At 33.6% G+C, this 24,471-nt stretch overlaps 1 protein-coding gene across 2 annotated transcripts in view; it reads right to left on the bottom strand.

Moving 5' to 3' along the window:
* Positions 1-24,471, bottom strand: part of USP32 (ubiquitin specific peptidase 32) — a 168,983-nt gene that overhangs the window by 101,575 nt on the left and 42,937 nt on the right. For both annotated transcript variants that reach the window (XM_006213310.3, XM_015247173.3), the window contains exon 2: positions 24,010-24,137. In XM_006213310.3, coding sequence (XP_006213372.1) covers positions 24,010-24,137 — 128 coding nt within the window. The remainder of the gene's footprint in view (positions 1-24,009; positions 24,138-24,471) is intronic.

Genomic DNA, 24,471 nt, shown 5'->3' with positions numbered 1-24,471 from the left:
CTCCCCACCACATAAAGAGTGTTGATTAAAAATTCTACATTTTCCTTGGGAAAAAAGCTCTAAAGAAGTGCCAACTGGACTTTATTTTTATCATAACTATTAAACACTTAATCAGTAATTTGGATTATGACATAAAGCATGTGTATTAATTTTAAAAATGACAAAGCTGGGAGGAATGGCTAAGAAAATAGTTAACAATACAGAGTCAGATTCATCTTAGGCAGGGACACTAGGCTAAATGCAACAAGATTAAATGTAATATATTTAGAGTTTCTTAAAAACTCAGTATTGTATGTAAGGATAAAAGAACAAGATCAAGCTTGTAAATTTTAGACAACATAACTATGACCTTTATGTTTAAGTTTATATAAATTTATGCTGCATGGTAGTGATTAAAGAATTAAATATTCCCCTACTGTTCACTAATCTAATTTCATCTAGAGAACAGCATGGGATTAATCAATATGCATATTAACTATGGTTAAGGAGCAGCAGGGGAAAAGGACTTGTTCACGTGCCTAGAAGGGAAGGTTCTAGTTTCCCAATTCAAAGAGCTGAATTCCATCTCTGAGAGGTAGCAGATTTCCAATGGGGGTTCTAATAGAGAAAGCAAAAACTCTGAGATCATGATACCCTGCCAAAATCCCCAGTAGCTTCAAGCCCCACCCCATCTCTAAAGCCAGAAAATGAGGCTGGGTCTACGTCAGATGAATATTTAGAACTGGTTCAATGCCCCCAAATTTAAATGAGGTGGAACCAAAAAACAAAAATGTCACTGAATTCATAATACCTTACATTTTCAGGGTGATTTACCACATTGATTTACAACATCCAACACTCAGCAAGATACAAAACTTTTAATAATGTAAGAGAAATGTTAAAGAGAAGGATGTCTGAGTTAAAACTGACCACTTTTAAAAGTTATTAGTTACAATGGGATATCATTCAGACAGAAAAAGAAATGACGTTCTAACACATACTATAACATGGACAAATCTTGAATACATTATACAAAGGAAATAAGCCACACACAAAGACAAATATTGCATGACTTCACTTATATGAAATATTTAGAGTATGCAAATCATAGAGACTTGGAGAGGGGAAAAGGCAGTGTTATTATTGCTTAATTAGTACAGAGTTTCTGTTTGGGGTGATGAAGATATTTTATTTTATTTTATTAGGTTTATTCATTTATTTATCTTTGGAGGAGGTACTGGGGATTGAACCCAGGACCTCATGCATGCTGAGCATGTGCTCTACCATTTGAGCTATACCCTCCTAGCTGATGAAGACATTTTAGATAAAGATAGTAGTGATAGTTCCATAACACTGTGAATGTAATTAATATCACTTAAATGCACACTCAAAATTGTTTAAAATGATTAAAAAGGCAAATTTTGTTTTAAATATATATTTTTAATTGAAGTATAGTCAGTTTACAACGTTGTGTTTATTTCTGGTGTACAGCATAGTAATTGAGTTATACATATGTGTATATGTGTGTGTATATATATTTATATATATTCCTTTTCATACTCCTTTTCATTATAGGCTATTACACGGCACCGAATATAGTTCCCTGTGCTACACAGTAGGACCTTGTTGTTAATTTATTTTATATACAATAGTTAGTACCTGCAAATGCTGAACTCCCAATTTATCCCTCCATCTCCCCTTTTCCCCCCTGGTAACCATAAGTTTGTTTTCTATGTCTGAGTCTGCCTCTGTTTTGTAAATAAGTTCATTTGTGTCATTTTTTTCATATTCTACATGTAAGTGATATCATATAGTATTTTTCTTTCTCTTTCTGGCTTACTTCACTTAGTATGACAATCGCCAGGTCTATGCATGGGGATCTCCTCTCAAGAACAAATTTCAACATTGCCTGAGTGTGTTAGTTTAAGGCTTGTTTTTTGTAAACCTGTGTTTGTAGAGATTTTAGGCATCTTCTGATGTCTTCTCACCCATAATCCTTAGCTAAGAAGTCAGGGGTAGCCAATGGTCCCTTACTTTCATTTTTCAACTTTCCATTGGTGCATAAATTCCAGCTGGCTGACGCTGTCAGTAATCTCACCATTAATGATCTTTGTGCATGTAGTCCTTGCATCCCTAAAGGATAAGCCACTTTTAACTTTCTACACTGGATATCTCCGTCATTCCATAACCTTCATGGTATGTATGCCTTTGTAGCTTCTCACAGTTTGTTTTCATTTCTAATGTAGCAATAAAATAATAAATACAATCATTATGTTGAGGAAAAATGGTTAAAATGGCAAATTCTGTTATATATATATATTTTAATTGAAGTATAGTTGGTTTAGAATGCTCTGCTAATTTCTGGTATACAACATACTAATTCAGTTACACATATGTATGTATAACACATATATATATATTCCTTTTCATCCTCTTTTTCATTATAGGCTATTATAAGATATTGAATAAAGTTTCCTGTGCTATCTAGTAGGACCTTGTTGTTCATCTATTTTATATATAGTAGTTAGTATCTGCAGATCCTGAACTCCCAATTTATCCCTCCCCCCCCCAGGTAACCATAAGTTTGTGAGTCTGTTTCTGTTTTGGAAATAAGTTCATTCGTGTCATTTTTAAAGATTCCACATGTAAGTGATAACATATGGTATTTTTCTTTCTCTTTCTGGCTTACTCTACTTAGTATAACAATCTCCAGGTCTATCCATGTTACTGCAAATGGCATTATTTTATTCTTTTTTACAGCTCAGTAGTATTTCATTGTATATATTGTTATATATTTTAACACAAACACTATTTGCTCTCTCTCAGTTCAGTATGATCCAGCAAAGAAAGTGACTTACTTGAGGCCTGACCTATCTCACTCACCCAGTCCAAGTGTATGATGTCATGGAATTACATTTAACAAATAAACAGCACCTTGGGATATCTTATCATCAGGCAAATTAGAGAAACACCACACTAACCCAAATACAAAGTCATTCTAGGCAACAAAGACAAAAATAAACAAGTAGGACTACATCAAACTACAAAGCTTCTACATAGCAAAGGAAGCCAACAACAAAATGAAAAGGCAACCTATAGAATGGGAAAAAAAATTTGCAAATCATACATATGATAAGGAGTTAATAGCCAAAATATATAAAGAACTTATTCAATCAACAGCAAAAAAACCATACAATCTGATTTTTAAAAGGGCAGAGGAACTGAACAGACATTTCCCCAAAGACATACAAATGACCAACAGGTACATTAAAAGTTGCTCAACATCACTAATCATCAGGAAAATGCAAATTAAAACCACAGTGAGGTATTATCTCACACCTGTTAGAATGACTATTATCAAAAAGACAAGAGACACTGTTGTATGGCATATGTAAAAGTTGTTAAGCGTAAACTGAAAGAGTTCTTATCACAAGAAAAAAACCCTTTTTTTCCTTTTTTTATATCTATATAAGAAGATAGATGTTAACTAAACTTACTGTGGTAATATTTCAAGAAAAATGTAAGTCAGATCATTATGCTGTACATCTTGAATTTCAATACTGTATGTCAATTTATATCTCAATAAGATTGGAAGAAAAATACAAGAGATAAAGTGTTGGTGAGAATGTGGAGAAAAGAGAACCCTTGTGCATTACTGGGAATGTAAACTGGTGCATCTATTATGGAGAACAGTATGGAGGTTCCTCAAAAAACTGAAAACAGAAATACCATACGATCCAGCAATCCCACTTCTGGGAATATACCCAAAGAAAATGAAAACAGGATATCAAAGACATACATACATTCCCATTTTCAATGCAGCACCTATTATTCAGCCATCAGAAAGAAGAAAATCCTGCCATTTGCAACAATATGGATGGACCTTGAGGGCATTAGGCTACATGAAATAAGCCAGCAGAAGAAAGAAAAATACTTCTTGGTATCACTTATGTGAAACCTTAAAGAGAAAAAAAAGTCAAATTCTTAGAACCAGAGAGTAGAAAAGTGGCTGCCAAGGTCTGGAGGCATGGGGGGAACGAGGACAGGTTGGTAAAAGGGCACAAACCTTCAGGTTTAAGATGAGTAAGGTCTGAGAAGCTAATGTTTAACATGATGACTATATTTGATCACACTATATTATATACTACTAATTCAAATTTGTTAAGAAGAGTACTTTAATGTTCTTGCAAAGCAAAGCAAAGCAAAGCAAAGCAAAGCAAAGCAAAGCAAAGCAAAGCAAAGCAAAGCAAAGCGAAGCGAAGCGAAGCGAAGCAAAGCAAAACTCAAGAGTTAGTTCTGTAAACTCCAGGGTAACAAAGTGTTTTAGAAATCTAAAGAAACTGCTATGATGGTAATTTTTTAAAAATAGAGTAAATATCCCAATTCATACTTTTAAGATACATCTTAACTCTGATAGGATACATCAAAACTTGGTAAGATCATTCCTTCTGGGAAGGGAAACTTGGTGGCTAAGGGACTGGGTGGAAAGGAGATTCTCACTGTTCCTTTTAAAATTTTGAGACATGAGAATGTATCATTTGTTAAGAAGTACAGAAAGAATAAGGAAAAGATAATGTACTTTTTAAATATCCCACAAGCCATTTCATACTGACAGAGCTCTAAATCAGGCAAAAATGAAGCCACAGTCATCAGACAAGACAGTTTTCCAATAGCCCAAATAAGACAGTGCTGGGCATTTTATATAAAAGTAAGAGTCAACATGACAGATAAATGTATGAGTATGCAACTGTAGGTGAGTTTTCAGTGAAACAAAATGGTTAACAACCCTGGAACCAAGCAGACCTGGAGTCAAATCCTAGCTATCTTATAATTGGATAAATTATATAACTTTAGCTTGCTCCTCTAGAAAATGGGATTAATAAATAGCACATCCACCTCACATGGTGTGGTGAGAATTAAATAATTTACATAAAATTTTTACCCTAATGCCAGGTGCATGGTAAATAACTCTACAAATTTTAGTTATTATCATCATCTATGAGAGGCAAGACATAACAGTGGCTAATAAGAATTTGGAAACTTGGACTTGAATCCTGGATCTGCTCATTAGCTTTAATACTTGAGTAACCTAACCTCCTTAAGCCCCAGTATCTTTTTCTCATTCATAAAATGGTAGTAACATTAGTACTTGAATCATGACAAATGTCATATAAATTAAATGAATTGATAAAAATTTGCCAATTCACTAGGCAACACAGTTTTGAGTATTCAAAGCTAACATCCCCATTAATAGTATAATGTAGTTGTTCAAAGTACTAAGAGACATATTAGCGAAGCTGCTAATAAAATAATTAGCATATAATATTAAACAACAACCAAAGTCCCTCACAGTCATATAGTATCTCTGAAGGAATGGTTTGGTTTCAAATAAACAAAATACTTTTATTTGTACCTCCTGTAACATTTGCAAACTATGTTATTATATATAATTGTTATTATAATAACAATATTTCTGGTTTGGGGTTAAACTAAAATTATCCATAGAAGGGTAAATCTAACAACCGTGGCCATTGTAGCATGATGCTCTGAAATGACCTAACAGAGAAACAGACTAATGATACGTTCAGGTCGTATCTCTTTGGAGATTAAGGATATTAAACAAATATCCTATTATCCTTCAAATAAATATGCTGGCGAGGGCTTAATGTGGTTCCCTGGGGTTACTGAAAACATGTCTCTGACCCTAACTGAGACAAGCTGGCACCTGGGACCCTTTGCTGCAGTGCTTGCACCTGGACAAATGTCTCCTATCCTCGACCAACATAATACAAAGGAACTATAAGGGACTAAAAATAACTGTGTACATGCACAGTTAGGGCAAAATATGGACAAGAAACAAGAAGATCAAAAACTCAATTGTCACTTCTGAGGTGTCGGGAGCAAAAGCAGGGCCCCGGGAGCAGAAGCAGGATCCTATGCGTGATCCCTATACGCAGCAGCACGACTCTCACCCCATTTAAGGGACCAGCTCACCTCATCTCAGAGAGCCAGCAAGGGAAGCTCATGCTGCAGCACGAGTCCCAGTAAAGCCTTGCCTGAATTTCTCATCTGGCCTCTTACCAATTTCTACTGATTAAAGAACCCAAGAACCCTGGGTGGTAACATAATGAAGGGGAAAAGAAAAAGATTATGAAAATCAGTAATAGTGACTATTTTTCAGTCCAAAAAACTTCAATACATAGCTTGTAAAATATCAGTACAATTAAGCTGCTGATTCTTTTTCAGGGCTGTCCTGGACAAACAAAAGTATCCTCAAACATATTTGGATGAGGGACTCCAATTCTCAAGAACTAAAGGGTACCACGAGAAGTGCCCCAAACCAAACCCAATCAGAACCAGAAACCAAAGAAACTCTGCTGGAAGATTGATAAATGGACAGTGGCAAAGCAGAGTGCACATGGACTCCATGCTGTGATGTCCACCAACAGAAGACATACAACACCAAAAAATCCAAAGTTTATCAAACTATCAAGCTTTGGTGACTTCACCAACTATTTAGTATCTTGACGGTGGTGACAGACACATGCACTCATGACATAAAATTGTATAGAATTACACACAAACACACACATAATACTGAGGAAAACAGAATAAGATCAATGGATACTATCAGTGACAATACCCTTGTTATGATTTTATGCATTTGTAAAATGTTATCTTCAGGGGAAACAGGCAAAATATAAAAAGGATCTCTATTTTCTTTCTTATTAACTGCATGTGAATCTGTATTTATCTTAATAAAAATTTCAAGTAAAAAATTAAGGATGAACAGATCTTCAGAATATTTAAGTAAGTTTACCATGGAAAGAATTTTTAGGAAAAGTTTTATATTCAATGTATTCTAAGTAATATTTTCTCCCTACTCCTAGCTTTAACAGTTTTTCTCCTAAGGGCACGTGACCAAGGGGAAAAAATTCCACAAAGATCCACACATTTAGAACATGAGCTTATGTGAAAACAAGAAACAACGTAACACTTTTCTGATTAAAAAGAAGAAACAAATTATTCATAAAATCAAATAAGTAATAAAAATTATATCCCACATAATAAATATTATCTACGTGCCAGGCATCATATGGGATAAGGAAGACTGAAGAAGAGAAATAACTTAATTGGTCTTTCTTGGCACCAACATTTTGTTGAACTTTAGTCAAAAATAGATGCATACGTCTTCCGTTACATGTGCTTAATTTGCTTCCTTATTCTACATCTTCATCTCAAAGTGTCTTGGTTTTGAAGGCAGACTTATTCTCTTAGATTTTTAAAAGCCCTTTGAGATGGAGAAAGATTTGATCTAGTGGTGTATTACTCTTATTTCATAAAAGTTGTAGCAAGCATGGCTTTTCTGAGAACTACCTTCATAGTCAAAATGTCTGTCACCTAGACAAGAAATGAGCAAATTACATTAACATACAGTTGTTAGCTTGACCTCCCCTTCCAGCTAAGAGACAGGAATGCTCAGAGTGAGCTCTTCCAAAACTCATGCCAGTTCATGCCCTTACCTACAACCTTTGGGTTTGCGTGGGGGGGGGGGGCTGGGAGAAGGAAAGGTCTTTAACACTAAAATGGAAAAAAAAAAAAAATCCTCATCCACTATAGCACTCAACTATTAGGTAAATACTACATAACTCTATGAGAAACAGGAAAATCAAAACCTAACTCAACAACTTGTATGAGGGTGTGATAAACACTGTGTCAACAGCTGAATTTTATTTTATCTAGAATAGTCATTACAAAACAAAAGAGGACAGGTTATAAATATCTTTCATATCATCACTAGAACAATGCCACCCACACAATAAATTTTCAGAGAGTAATCACTGTTAAAAATCTCAAACTGAGATTTAAACGACTGAGAATACATAATTATATAAACCTATTTCCAGTAGGCAAGGAAGATTTCCTTAATAAATAAAAATATTTTCAGGTTAAGTTATAAGTAATAAACCTGGCATTTTAGAGCATGCACACTTATTACCACAATTTCACAGATATATGCCTCATGCAGGTTCCAGGGATTAGGACCTAGAGATTTGGGGGTCCATTATTCAGTCTACCACACTCTCCAATCAGAGTAGCTATGGTCCTAAGCGGGTGAGATAAACTCCCATTGTTTTCTCCTCTCTCTATTGTCCTGTGGCTTGGCTCAGGACATAGGGATGGTCTTGCTAAGCATGTGGCACAGCAGGGTAATGAAAGCACCTGATAAGAGGACTAAAAATGGGAGCTCAGGGAAAGGAAAAGAACTATGGATGTTGAGAGGAGGAAAGAGCTCAGGAAAGTTGCTTTTGAACTCCTGGGTTCATCTCCTAACTGCACATGCATGGATCTGACCCTAAACAACAGCATGACAAATGCAGGATAGATCAATGCCCAGGTTCCACACTGACCACTGGATGGTGCACACGTAGGACAGATCCAAATAGCACTGCAACGGCTGTAAAAACTTCAATGACACAAACAAAAGAAGACTGGGTGGAATTTGCAGCCTGAACCCATCAATATTCACGATCTAATAAAAACAAATATACAGTAATCCCTCAGTATTCAGGGAGGATTGGTTACAGGACCCTGGCAGATACTAAAATCCGTGCATGCTCAAGTCCCTTGTATAAAATGAAGTAGTAGTTGCATATAACCTACGCAATTCTCTCCTACACTTTAAATCATCTCTATATTCCTTATAATACCTAATACAATGTGAATGCTAACTAAATAGTTGTAAATACTATATAAATAGTTGCCAGCCTGTGGAATTTTTTTCCCAACTGTTTTTGACCTGCAGTTCAAAAGGGAACCTGGGGATACGGAGAACTAACTATACCAACATCTCTGTAGGATTTAAAGAGACTCAGTATCTCATAACATAATACTAGAAGTGTCTATACTATATTCCAAACTTACTCAGCATATAAAGAACCAGAAAGTCTCAATTTAATTAGAAAAATGCAATCAACAGGCATCAACTATTACCTACAACTATTACATGAGACTTCTCAAAGACCCTGGAGCAACTATTATAAAAATATCCAAAGAAATGAGATCAAACACTTTTGAATGGAAAGATAGAAAGTCTCAGCATAGAAACTAAATGGAAATTTTAGAACTGAAAATCACAACAACCAGAAAAAAAAGAAAAATCACTTCTCTAGACTGGAAGTCTAAATTGGAAATCTGGGAAAACAAGCTCCTCTTTTAAGAGTGACAACTTCTTGTGAAGACCAACTCTATTAGTCATTAATATCTCAGTGTTCATTATTTTAATCAGATGACTTTCTTCATAACTCTAGTATGACTAAGTGAAAGAGACATTGTATTTCAACTTTGTCACAACTTTAGTCACCTCTTTTTGACAAAGGGCCCATAGTTGGCACTCACTGACTACTGAATAAAGTTAATGAACAAAAATAAATAGTATCAAAATATAAGTCCTTAAGGGATGAAGAAAAAAATTAACTAAAATGTGACTACTAGGTACAAAGCAGACACACTGTTTTACAAGATGTGTTTAATATATCTTGAGACTCCATGTGCTATTTCTTTAAAGTGAGATGGGTAGGTAGCTCTGTAGAACTCAACTGTGTTCATTTATGTGTTTAATAAGTATTAAATTACAAACCAAGAAAATGTATAAGTGATTTAAAATCCAATGGCATTTCATCTATGTTCTCTACATTAGTAAGTCTTCACAGAATGTTATTTATACAAAATTATGAGCTAAATAGATATTGTAAAAAATGAATTTTAAAAGGTAGAATTTCAGAAAAGGATCAAGAGTGGAAAACATCAAAATTAAATGACTTGAAAAAACAAAAATAAACTAAAAAAAGAAAAAAAAATTAAATGACTTGATGTTCAAAAAAGAGATGACAGTCCCTGGGTTCTAGACCTGAAGTTATATTTATAGAACCACCATATGAAATATATATTAAATCCTTTATATCAACATTAAATTTGATGAATGACTATTACTTTACATTTTAAAAACTATTTACTGCTGAAACACAGGAAACCTCAAATTCTTCCATGCCCTGAAATGGCTTGAGCCAATTAAGCCAAACACAAATTCCCATATACATGTACATCACAGAATGTACAAACCTTTACTATACATTTCAGATCCACTAATGTATTTAATCAGGATACTTGAACAATTGGATATTCTTTTCAAATATTCTGCTTTACAAATTAAAAAGTTTACTCCAGGATACCACTATTCAGGGAACTGAAAATCGAAACCACAATGAGATACCACTTCATACCCACTAGGATGTTAATAACAACGTTGGCAAGGATGCAGATGAACTGGAACTCTCATACACTGTTGGTGGTAATGTAAAATGGCACAGCCACTCCGGAGAACAGTCTGGCAGTTCCTCAAAAGGTTAAACACAGTTACCATAAGACCTGGAAATTTCATCCATGGTATATATCCAAGAGAAATGAAAATAAATGTCCACACAAATACACATGAATACTCACAGCATCATTATTAGCCCAAAAGTGAAAATAACTCAAATATCTATCAACTGATTAATGAATAAACAAAACGTGATATATTCATACAATGGAATATTATTCACCAGTAAAAGGAATGAAGAAGTGATACATGCTGCAACATAGCATAATGTTTTCAAGATTCAACTAAGTCAAAGAAGCCAATCACAAAAGACTGTATATGTGGTTCCACTTACATGAAATGTCCAGAATAGGTAGATCTATAGAGATGGAAAGTAGACTAGTCTATTAGTTAGCTCACAGCTGGCAGAGGACAGGGTGGAAAGAATAGGGTTTCTTTTAGGGGTGATAAAATTGATTGCAGTGATAGTTGCACAGCTCTGAACAACTAAAAGCCATTAACTGCATACTTTAAATGGGTGAATGGAATAGTATGTATTATATCCTAATAACTGTTAAGGAGAAAGCCGTTAGGAAAAAAAGAATACTACTATATTTCATTTAAAGCAAAGAACTGGTATACGCAGCAAAGTCAGTTTAACACACTTTCCCAAAGACTGCTCCTTTTTATTCCTAATCTAAAGGTTTTCAAAATCAAATTAACTATCAGAAAGAGCGAAGATGGGAAAAACAGTTCAAAACAAATCTTAATGTGAGGTATTATATGCCAGTATAGCTTTCTGTATACATGTCAAAATACCTTCATTGCTTCTGTCATTTGGAAAAATTATTTTTCAAAGCTGGAATACTATTAAAGTTGCCACTCATACACAAAATAACTTTAAACTATTTTGCCTAGTAGCAATTTTTATGAATAATACCAACTTAAACTGATTTTAAAATTATAAACTATTTAAAAAACTAAACTCTAACCAGAATCTGTAAAAAATGAAAACATGTTTTCAGAGATGCTACTAACTTGATTTTAAATAGAGTTATCTCAGCTTCTTTCACACAAAGCAAGAAAAAAAATCACAGTCCTTAAGCCTGATTTCTCCTTCCTCTGAGGTCAACTGCTTTGTACAGATGGAATTTTATATCTAGTGTATTCCCATTGTTGTTATTAATGGTAATTTTACAACATGCAAATGATGTGATTAAAATTCACCCTCAATTCACCTCTTATATTTTATCTTGATGTCCCACATTACTCCAACAGCAAATAAAGAAAACTCACTAATTAAGTCTTGCATCAGTTTTTTTTTTTATTCACAGATGGGACAAAGGTGGCCAAAAAGCATAAAAATTCATGGAATATTAGAGGATACAAAGAGAGCCTGATATAAATAGATAGAAAGACAGACAGACAGACAGACATTATATATAATCTCTCTCTCTCTCTCTCACAACTAAAATACTTAAGCTAAAAATACATTTAAAAGATCAGCATAAAAAATTAACCACTGTCTCACAGAAAATTATATTAAAACGTTGTTGGAAGAGAGAGAATGATTTAGCCACAGGTATGAAAACTAAGCAAATGAAAAAATAAGGCAATATTTTATAATAACTATAAATGGAGTATAATCTCTAAAACTTGTGAATCACTATGTTGAACACCTGGAACTTATAAAATACTGTAAATCAACTATACTAAAAAAAATAAGACAACCGTTATAATTCTAGGAAAAAAACAAAAAATTGAGTAAGAAAGAAAACTAAATCATAGTATATACCATGTTGCAGAGAATACTTACATAGCCATAATACTATAAGTAACAAATACTGATTTAACCAAAAACTGTGATATAATTGCATTGGGCAGATGTGGAGGGGAATGTTTAAGAATGCAAAATATCTTCTGTAATTGGAAAACAAAGGATAAAATCTAAAATTAAGGAAGAATTATCAGTAAAAAACAATACTTAGAAAATGGAGGTATATACAAAAAACTATTACTAGACAAGTGGTTGCCTCGAACTGGGATGAGATTGCGGTAGGTGGGGACAAAGATTCTTCTTTTTCACTCTCTCTTTCTGATTCTGCTTTAACTATGTACACATATCACTATGATAAAAATAATAATTTTAACACTGTTTTTGCAAAACAAGTTACTAGTTGCTGCTGGGGAGGGTCTCTAGACTAATGGGGGTAAAAGGGAGAAGTCTTACTTTTCACTTAAAACTCTGCTCTAGTTTTAAATAATGTGCCATAAGTACACACTACCTATTTCTTTTAAATCAATTGATAAATAATAGTTCACAGGATTATAAAGCATGAAATACAGAGCAATTAAGAACAAAACAGCACTAATTCTATTTAAATATAACTAAAATATTTATTGCATATATTTTAAAAAGGCAATTTTATTAAGTACAATTTTCACCTTTATAAGAATAACTAGTCTCCACAACCTTGTCCAATCCATTTAAACATATTTCTGTTCCTACTTACCCTAGATCATAATACAGCTTGTAATGATATAGTTTGTGGCAGAAACTGTTAGCTATCTACACAATATTCATTTTTCTCTTCTTCCTTAGTAAAAGAACCCCATTTTTTCCAAGATACGTATATACCCGTTCAAACTTACATACATTTTTTACATTTTCTGGAGGCTCTGGCAACTGGGGACAGCCAACGAGAAATAACTGAAAGTCAATGGGAAAAGACTCATCAAATGGGACCTGGGTCCCTAATGACAAAGTGCAGCTGCCATTCAATTTCTAGAATACCTACCTTTGAGATTCTTTTACATGAAACAAAAACAAAACTAATACATTTAGTCACTGTGGGTTTTAGGTGGGAGAGAGTAGTGATGTGTTTCCCACTGATATATAGATCAGTAATAAATCGAAGCCTGCATTTCAGACCATCTGCCCTTGCAACTTGACTTGGGATCCATATTTGACACCATGGTTTATTTTCTCACTCTGTTGGGACTTAATACTTATGGTAAGTCACATGGAATTCTTGGACCTCAGTATGAGATACTTTGTAAGATGCCTCTCTTTGAAATTCCCCTAGAAAATCATCAAAGAAAAGTTCATGCATAGCGTAGAGAATAGTCTTTAAGTCCTATATTCCCAAACAGCCTTACCAAGTTTCATGAAAATAAGTCTGGTTATTTTCACAGGATGTTCTAAGAGACAGAAATTAATTTTGTTTATATAAATTGCTATCCTGTCAACATTACTGTTAAAAAATAAATTGTTGAATTTATTGTTAAAGGGAAAATATTAAATACTATTTTCAGAAAAAAACTAAAACATGTTAGTTGCTCCATATTCTTAGTATATTTCATTAATATCTGCCTTACAATTCATTTTTTTTTTACATAAGAATTATCCTAGGCCTATGTCAGGTATATATATCCCACAGAAATGTTGACATTATATGCCTGTCATGAACCTATGCCATAAAATGTTTACATAAGTCAGAAAGTAAGTTACTAATATTCTTCTTAAATTTAGAGAATATAATACTCATTACTTCTCTCTCTTCCTCAAGTCCAAAAGCAAAAGAGCTTTGCCTAAACAAAATATCCAGAATACCTCTGTACTTTCTTATTTATATCTGACAGACTGTCAGACCAATAAGCTAATCCCAGGACTGACTGGACAAGCCAGACTATTACCACTGTCTTAGGTGACTTTCTGTTGCCACCACACCAGATAGCAAGTCCTGAGATTCAGTCTGTACCCTCTTTTCTCATCTCTGAAGATACCTTGTCTACTTAAGTCTATTCAAAGACACAACTACAAGAGAGATCAGAGCACAAACTACAGCGTCACTAGACAACAGTGAGGCAAATTATTGGTACACCCTCTCAACTAGCTTGTCATTGGCTTAACATAAATAAATAATTTCTTTGAAGTTCTGGGTTGCAACTTCCCTTCCACTCACTAGCTTCCTTTAGAGCAATTATTTGTCCCTTTCTTATAGCTGATCTACTCCCATCCCAAGGAAGAAACTAAATTCTCCTTAAACGCACTGATGCTTGAACAAAGAAGCCTGTTGAGGTTTCAGGTTCAACTACTAGGTTTCAAGTCAGAATTGTTCTCCTTGGAGTTAGCATCCCTGAGTTCTGCCTATAGAGATTGCCTGGCTAGCTTTTTCCTTTGCTGTTCCAACCTTAATTCATGATCCTAAGGTTGGATGCTTGGCCTCACACTGGTTTCCCTGTACCTATACATCTCTTGGAAGATAACTATCTTGGATGCTCTATCATTAATGATCTCATTCTGGAATCTCCTTGCTTTAATTTTTATTTCCTAAAAGCTTAATTTAACCCACAAGTTTAAATCAGGAGAAAAAAAGGCAGAGTTCCAAATTTATCATTGAGAATTCCTTCCTTGCATTGCCCCACAATTTCCCAGCCTAACCTGGCCCATCTCCTTCTCCCCTCCAATCCAGGCAGATTTCAAGGTCAAGAGTAGAGCATCACAATTTAACTGCACTTCAAACTCTTCTAATTATAGTCAATCTGGTCATATACCTAAATTCCTACAACAATTCTGATGAAAGAATTGGAGGTTCTTTTGCCTCAGAATGTAAGTGTCTAGGAAAAGATCATAAAGTAAGTAATAAAGTTAGAACTAAAATCCAAGTAACCTAACAAAGATTGAAAAGGAAATCATACATCTGTCAATAGTCTATTTTTATATTTTAGGCTCACATTTCCAAGCAGAATAAATATTCTTTCTGAAAAGCTCAAAAAGTACATCTAATTAAACATTTTACACAGTTTTTGAGGAATAACTGAAGTATAATAAACCACACACATCTAAGTGTACAACTGATCAGTTTTATCATGTCATCCCATTGAAACCATCACCATAATCAAGAAAACAAGTAACAAACATTTCTGTCTCCTCAAAGTTTCATGTCCTTGTGTAATTTATCCCTCCCTCTCCTTCCTCCTACACCAATACCAGTACTCAGTCTCTTGGTAAGCTTTCTTTCATAATAGATTTTGCATTTTCTAGAATTTTATACGAATAGGATCATAAACATGTGTTCTATTTTTACTTGGATTCTTTAATTTAGCATAATGATTTTGAGATTCACTCATGTTATTGCATATACTAACAGATCTTCCTTTTTACTGCTAAGTCACTGAATATAATTTTACAATCAGTAAAAAGAAATTCCTCCTTGTGAAAAACATCTTACTATATTTATAATGAACAGAATGATATTTGAAGAATGTTAAAGAAAGATTACCCAATGAAGAAATATATTTTATTAGTATCAAACTCTCAGGAAAAGTAAGAATAAATTAGAGACCTCAATTATCTAGCTTTAGCAGCTGAAAATACAGGACAAGATTTCTTTAAAACATATTCTCATGGATTAATTATTAAATAACTATTGCTGGAAAAAGTTAGCTAATATGAGAGAAAATACAGTGATAAATTTTACTGTATGTATTATAACTCATTTCTTATATACTATGATTTTGAGTTTACTTCAAAAACCTTTTATGCATTCACAAAAAAAAAATCATAGACATTTTACAACAAATACCTAGTTTAAATAATGGGAATAAACAAGACTCTTACTAAAGAAATACTATAAAAAAAAGATGGACTATACTAAGGACTACCTTTTTAGACCCAATATATAAACATTTTTCAATAAGTAACTTGCCATTCTGTACTAGTTTGCTTGAACATAACAGGATATATTGCTGTTTCTTTATATCATTTATTTCCTGAGAAAATATCCTTGGAAATTCCAAAACTGACTGAAATGTTTAATTACAAAATTAATCCTAAAATCACAATTTTGATGACATAAAAATGACACTATACATACATATATGAAGCTATAATATATGAGGTTATATTATTTATATATTATACATATTTGTATTCAAAACTACAACGAGGTACATAGATGATAATGTTACCTATTACACGGTTAACACTTTTTTAAGTCCATTGTTTTTCATAATAACATATTTGGGACAACACAGATTCTCAGAAAGGTGCTTTAGGATGTTCATATAACTTAAATGAGAACTAGGGAGGAAAAAGGGCACCCTAAGGCTATAAGTATAAATGACTCTAAACACAAATTCTTTCCTCTTCGTGTTTTCAATCAGCTACTCATAAAAAATAAAGCATCAAGGAATTACATTTAGAAGTACATTAAGGAAGGATTCTCGTATTTATCACTTAATGACAAAAGAAGGAAAATATAGAAAGTCCAGGTGTATTGTACAACTCTTCTCCTTACATTTTAATCTAAATATTGAACATAATAACTCATACTAGTCAAAGATGATAGTCTTGAAAGATAATAACTACCATATACAAGGCAAACATAAAAACCACTCCATTTCTGCTATAAATAGAAATTTATTGGTGGGTACTGAATAAAACATAGCTATATTTATTCCATGGGCATAGGGAAAAGGGGAAGAGCATAAGAATTCAGATGCCTTCCTTCTATATCCACCTAAGTTTTGAAAATGTTAGTTGCTTTCCCCACCTTTTAGAATTTTTTTTATATAAAATTTACAATTTCTAGGGAAGAGGGTATAGCTCAGTGGTAGACTGCGTGCTTAGCATGCACAAGGTCATGGGTTCAAGCCCCAGTACCCCCATCAAAAGTAAATAAGTAAACCTAATTACCCCCCCAAAAAGATCAAAAAAAAAAAAGAAGAAAAAAATTTACAATTTCTATAGACAAACTCAGCAAAATTTTATCAGCTAAATTTTGGCAGAGATTTTTAACACTCTCAGTTATAAATTAAATCAACCTATTCTACCTTATAATACCAATTAAGGAATATGCTATTAGATAGAAGTATCTTATCAAGACTGACTTGAACAGGATACCAATTATTTTTATTATCTACTATACCAGTCATGTCAGTAGCTCACTTAATACACCAAGGATTGAAAGTAAGTGATTATACATAAGTTATTTTCTATAAGAGTACTTTTTAGTGCCAGTATAGGTGAATAACTTCTTTGACATCTGGCGTATCACTTAGAACATTCATAATTTATGTAATATATTTGATGTAATGTTTTATAAGGAGATCACTAGTCCTATTATGCTTAATGACATGTCAGCTCTTCTACGATAAACTTTGTTTTCAACAGTTTATCAAACTGTTTAAAAATTGCTCTAGGATAAAACCTGGCAGTTAAGAACTATCAAGACAGTAATGTACATTTTTTAAATGTCCATATGTAATTTTGCAAGAAGAATGCTATATTCTGTCATTATCTTCATCTAACAGAGCCCTTGGAATCTTTTTCGTCCAGTCTTACAAAGAGAAATACTGGAAAACAATGAAATTTAAGAACTCGAACAAAAAGTCTTAAGATAAAGACTAGTGGATATTTTACAGATTCCAGTTACAGAGAAAGATTTTAAACCAGTATCCTGCTTCGTGTTCTCCTGTTAGCCATAATGCTAAGATTAGGATTTACTATAACAAATGAAAACGTTAGTTGCTTTTCTCTGGTTGATATAAACACATTATTTTAGTGTATTACAACAGTCAATGATTAACAGTATCAACAGCTAACAATCAATGACTAGCGTTGTCAAGAATGTTGTTACTCATGATGCTAGTAAATCCAACATAAAAGGATGTGAACAATAATACTGATCAACTAACAGCAAAACAAAACAAAAAAATCACAAATTATTATTCTATGGTCAGCTAGTCTCCCTAAACCTAGACTATCTAGTAAATGTATGTCCCTAGTCCCAAGGGGCATCTAAATGTAATATGAATAACGTACCATACATTTACCACCACTAATGGAAAAATATCCTACTAATCAGCTGTTTGTTTTCACATGTTGATCACTGTCTGAAAACACTGCAGGTCCTATGATTGCTTTTGCTTAAAATGTGCATTTTCCTCTAATTTGGAAAAGGTTGTATGTTCAAAGATTGCAAAGTTAGCGAAGCTGATTTTAGGAACACAGATTCCTGGTCATTGTCCTGGCCATTCTTGCAATAGGATTTTGCAGGATATGCAATTACTTAAAAAACAAACAAACAAAAATTAATCAAAATACTAAGTTTATATTAGATGCCCAGAACTCTGAGGCACATTTTTAAAAAATCATAAAGCTTGCCCATCAAAAATGATAACTCTGTTGAGAGACAATATTTAAATGGACACAATAAATAAGCCATCATCTAATAAAATATTGTGCTACATACGCAGTACAGAGACAGGCTTTAATGTCTGTTAAGGGTTTAGGAATTGGAGGAAAAGTGTGGGCTAAAATTGCCAGATGCAGATTTATGGAGGAAGGTGGAGTGGTATTTTCATATAAGCCAGCCATTCAGAATTGAAATCAATCCTGGGATAGAGATTTAAGAGTTTCCAGTTGAAAGAAAGAGCTAATGAGTAGCCACTATAAATTCACCTGCCTACCATATTTTGTAAACGGTGAAAACCACTTTTAAGTGAATGTGAAAACAATAGGAAATGATTACAAATTAATACTACATGACAATGTTTTGTTAGTAGGTACCTTTGGGTGAATAGGGATTGGGGAATGGGTGACACACTAAAGAAAATATAAACACTGAATTATTAAGAGTTAGTGGCCTTGGTTCAGAAAAGTCCAATTTCAAATAGAACACATTTTTCCATTTACCTTGCTTGACCTTGTTTTCTTAATCCTCTCAAATTCCATTCATTTAATATTTTATTCAAATAATACATGATTATTATAGGCAAGATCAGGATTACATCAAAATATTAATTACACTCATCTATCCTAGAAATAATGAGTCTAATAAAACCAATGCTTTGATTCTAAAAATTGTAAACTGCCATGAGTTCTTATTCCTCATCCAAAATAGTCTCTGTCTTGGAATTTATCACACCAAGTCTTCAGAGAAGGTAAAAAATGGGAGGTTAGTTCAATCCTAGATAAATCTCTCTTTTGCTTTAAAAATATATAGCCACTCTCTTCTAGAAAATCATTGAGAAATTTATGTTGCCTCCTTAATATGTTAAGGATTAAAGTTACTGTCTTTTTAGGTTTAGCATCCTTTTGCACTAAGATTCCAAAAACACCTTTTCTTGCTCTTGAAAGATATCGTTATTACTTCTACTGTAAATAAAAGCTCTGATTAACTAGAGAATAAAGTTTAAAGTTTCCATCCACAATTGGCAGTTTATACTGGTTCTATGGCTCTTCTTAGAGAGGTATCGATGTTAAAATAATGCTACTGCCTCAGAAACATTAATTTCAGAATCTCATCATGAGTAGGTGGCCCACTTCACCCAGATTTAAGGCCCAAGCTCTCTGTAGGATTTTAAGAAAGATCTCACAAGGCCATATACAGTAGAAAGATTACTTCCTTTGATTTGCAACTAATCACTTTGTTTACAAATCCCATCATTTGACTTGATTTCCCTGCAACTAAAGAATATAGATCTCCCATTCTATGAGTCTACCTACACACTAAAATTAAATTCAAACTTCAAAACTATCTGCCCAGATCTATACTTCCATTTTATTTAAAATGCACCATTTCTCCTTCAGCAAATAACTCTGTACTCTGCAAGGATGAAATATGCTCATAAATTCTCTCCCTTTCCCAAATACGTACAAAAGCTGATGAAATCTGTCTACTGACTTGCTTGTCTTGGAGGGATGCCTGAAATGTGCCATAAGCTCATTTTATTTGAATGCTGAAACTGTTTCAGAACTGAGCTTAATGGGGTTCACTCATCCTTTGAAATTATTGTATGAAAAACTATAAAGATTTACTTTTGTAAGAAAACACCAGAGATTAATTAAAGACCGAAGGACTCAGTTACTTATAATACTTTAAAACTTACATAGTATGTTATATGTATTAATCAATATTTACTTGCTAATAATACTCCTTTCTCATTTATTTTATTTTTCCAGTAGAAATGTGTGTGTGTGTAGTCAGTTTACAATGTTGTGTCAATTTCTGGTGTACAGCCTCCTTCTCACTTAAAATAAGCCTGCTCAATAAATAACAGGGCAAAAGAAGTTCACTATTATTACTAAAAGCATTTATAAATTTTCTATTTGTGTTTAATACTGTTCTAGAGTTTACATAAAAGTGTTAACTACAATGAAACTGAAATTTGAAACTATCATTGTGGATTTTACAATTTAAAATTAAGATCATTCTTGCAAAATAATTACTTTAATTATTCAAGCCAGTGATGACTCTTAACAGATAGTCCAAAGGACAGAGACTCCTGAAACAATTTTGAGTGAAATGAAATTTATGAAATAGTCACATAAAACTGATGCTGCAGGGAGTTCCACTTCCACCTTAGATGTAGAAAGCCTGAAAGAGTGTTGCACCTAACCTAAGAACAAGAAAAAGCAATTGAACTATCATATTACATTTCTCGATCCTATCAGAGAGCTGAGATAATAGGGCAACCTGTGTCTGACATTCCAAGAAAGACAGGTTCCTCCAAAACAACAGCAGGAAGACGCAGCTATTATGCACGTGAGTAAGAAAAAAAATCAGCTAAAATTTTAACAAAGTGCCACTAATCTATTTCCTGTCTCCATAGATTGGGTTATCATTGCCATTACATACAAATGGAACCAAAAAATATGTGGTCTTTTGTGTTTGGCTTCTTTGACTTGGAATGTTTTGAAGGTTTATCCATGCACATATCAGAAAACTTAATTCCTTTTTTATTAACGATATTCCATTGTATGGATGTACCATATTTTGTTCTGTTGATGGACATTTGACCTGTACTCTGAAAATTACAAAACATCACTGAAAGAAGTCAAAAATCTAAATAAATGGAAAAAGGGGTGGGAAGGGATAAACTGGGAGTTGGAGATTTACAAGTATTAACTACTATATACAAAATAAATAAAAAAAGAATTTCTGTATAGCATAGGAAACTATATTCAATATCCTATAGTAACCTATAATGAAAAAGAATGTGAAAACAAATATATGTATGACTGCAACACTATGCTGGACACCAGAAATGACACATTGTAACTGACTGTACTTCAGTTAGATAGATAGATAGAAAGAAACAAACAAACAAACAAAGGCATTCTAATTTTGTGAATTGGAAGACTTAAATATTGTTAAAATGGCAATACTCCCCAAACAATCTACTAATTCAGTATGATCCCTATCAAAACCTCAGCTGCCTCTCTTGCAGAAATTGAAAAGCTGATCCTAAAATTCATATGTAAATGCAAGGGACCCAGAATAGACACATAACTTGAAAAAGAAAGCTGGAGAAATGACACTTCATGATTTCAAAACTTACTACAAAACAAGAGTAATCAAAACAATGTGATTCTGACACAAGGACAGACACAGAAATCAATAGAACAGAATTCAGAACCTAGAAATAAAACCTTATGCTTACGGTCAATCAATTGACTTTCAACAAGAGTGAGACGACAATTCAATGGGAAAGAATAATCTTTTCAACAAACAGGGATAGGACTGCAGAGAACTAACCTAACTCCATGTTGAATCTGTTCCTTTAGCTCTAACCTTTGTGCTCTGCTGCCTGTGCTTAGTCATGCTGGCTCTGCACCTTTTGTAAAAGAATGCTGCCTGTAGCCCGAAATATACAGGACAGCCCATTCTCAAGATTCTGACCTTTAAAGGTATAACACTTTTCCACTCATATAGAGATAAAAAGACAGAATAACATTTGTCTTGTTGGAGGTTTATAGGAACATTGTGACCAGATTTATGTGGAAAGCTGCAAGAACAAAGGGTTCTGACACCAAGAAGTCTGTAACAACAAGCCACACCTCTTCCCCTTCTAGTACCGAAGAAGCCTGAATTCTAACTCAGGTTCTTTAGGACACCAGTCCACCATCTTCTTGGTCTCCTGGCTTTCCAAACCAAAGGCTCTATTCCTTGCCCCAACAGCTCATCTCTCAATTTACTGGGTCTGTCATGCAGACAGCAGTATGAGCTTGGACTCAGTAAGGAGAGCTGGAGAACTATTTCCAAAAGAATAAAGTTGGACTCATCACACCATACAGAAAAACTAGCACAAAATGGATGGCATCCAAATGTAAGAGCTAAAATTCTTAGAGGGAAATTTGTGACCTTGGGTTAGACAAAGGTTTCCTAAACACAACACCAGAAGCACAAGCGATAAAGGGGAAAACAGGTAAACTGGACTTTATCAAAATTTTAAAGTTTTGTGTTTCAAAGGGCACCATCAAGAGAATAAAAAGATAGCTAAAGAATGGGAGAATATACTCGCAAATCATGTATCTTGTAAGGGACTTGTATCTAGAACGTATAAAGAACTCTTACAACTCAAGAATAAAAAGACAAACAACTCAGTTAAAAAGGGGACAAGAAACTGAATGGTTATCCGTTCACAGGTGTGCAGACATACACATGTAAATCTTTAATACATGATCCAAAGAGAGAAGTATATTGTGACCTAAGTTTTCTTAGCACTATGAATTACTCTGAGTCTGACAGTTTTGGCTTTAAGGAAGAGGCTGAGGGGAAAGAAAGGCTGAAGTTAGCATGTATTTGAATTTGGAAGCATCCTGTATTAATTACCATGGATTCAGTTTAAATCCCTTTCTCTAATTGGCAACTTAGATTATCTCATTAAATTGCTAGGTATATCCTAAAATGAAAAATTCTAAATTCCAAATTTTATATTATATTAGTATTTAAGACAAACTGATTAAAAGAAAATGGGAAGATAAATTCATACTGAAAAAGACAACCCAATAAATAGTATCAGGAAAAAAATAATCTTGTCATAAATCCAAAATAATGGCAGAACAAGAAAGTACATAATTTTACACAAGAATACATATACCAGAATTAATGCGCATGTCATATACTCCCACCAAAAAAAAGATTAAAACACACCAAAAAAGCAATAAATTTACTTTCTATATTATGTAAACCACAAAGTTCAAAAGCATAAAGAACAGGTTAGAAACACTATCACTAACTAGGAATGGTGAATTAAGGTTTTATGTAATACACCAAGCTTAAAGTTCTTGTAATTTTTGCCATTTTATTAATTTTATTCTCATTTCACCTTTAGAATGACATAACACATACCTGTGTATATACCTATAAAACAGTGAAATTCATGTTAGGGGATATTTATATCAGTTTAGGTCATTTTATCTCCACCAAAAATTTTTAGTAGAATTTAAATAAGCCTTCACAAGTTCTAATAAGCTAGTGTTTCATATACGATACTTAATTTTACAGAATTAATTAGGCTTTACAATATGGGAAGGTTTTTAAACACAAAATTTATTAAAAAAAAATACTCCCAACATAAAAATTCTATGTCAGAGTGACGACGTCTGCAAGACTAAGAAGCCAGCCATATACATGGTCCCATGATTATAATCATGGCTGTTAGAGTTCAGTGCACAAGAAGGAGAATTGCAACTCTACAGTACTCCCATTTGGCCTCCAAGAACACAGCCATATTGACATCTAAAACAAGATCTGTTCACCTACTCAGCAGGAAAAGTAACTGGAGGGAAGACTAAATCTGTCAAGACCAGGAGAGCCCTCAAGAATTCAAGGTGGTGGATAACTACCTCAAAAGAAAACCTAGAACGTAAAGATTACCTCAGCAACTTTCGGAGGCACTCCATCCCCAAGCACTTCCCTGATGAAGCAGTGCTGGCCCATGTAATACGAGAGTCCGCAGGTCCTCTTGAAGGCATCTTTCAGTCGTTTCAGCTCTACATCTGTAACTGCAATTCAGAAATAGGAGATGGGTAAGACACCGGAGGAGAAAAGTCATCTCTCAAAATCTTTACATTTTTTTAACCCAGTTCCTAATAAAAACTGGCAAATATTACTTCTCTTTCCAAGTAAGTAAAACAAACCCAAAGATATTGCCGTAATTCTCTATTTTCAAATCTAACCTAGAAAATAAATATGAAAATTCTTGACTCGCTATCTTCAAATGACAGAACATTAATTTATGTATACAAATTTTAGGCAATGGCAAGGAAGAGGTAACAAGTAATTCAAATTACCGGGTAAGCTAAATGGCATTAGACTTTGGCATTAATATGTTTTTAG

Source organism: Vicugna pacos, chromosome 16, assembly GCF_048564905.1.
Source record: "Vicugna pacos chromosome 16, VicPac4, whole genome shotgun sequence".
Lineage (NCBI taxonomy): Eukaryota > Metazoa > Chordata > Mammalia > Artiodactyla > Camelidae > Vicugna > Vicugna pacos.
Note: the sequence above shows the minus strand (reverse complement) of the source record. Positions and strands in the feature narration are given on the sequence as shown.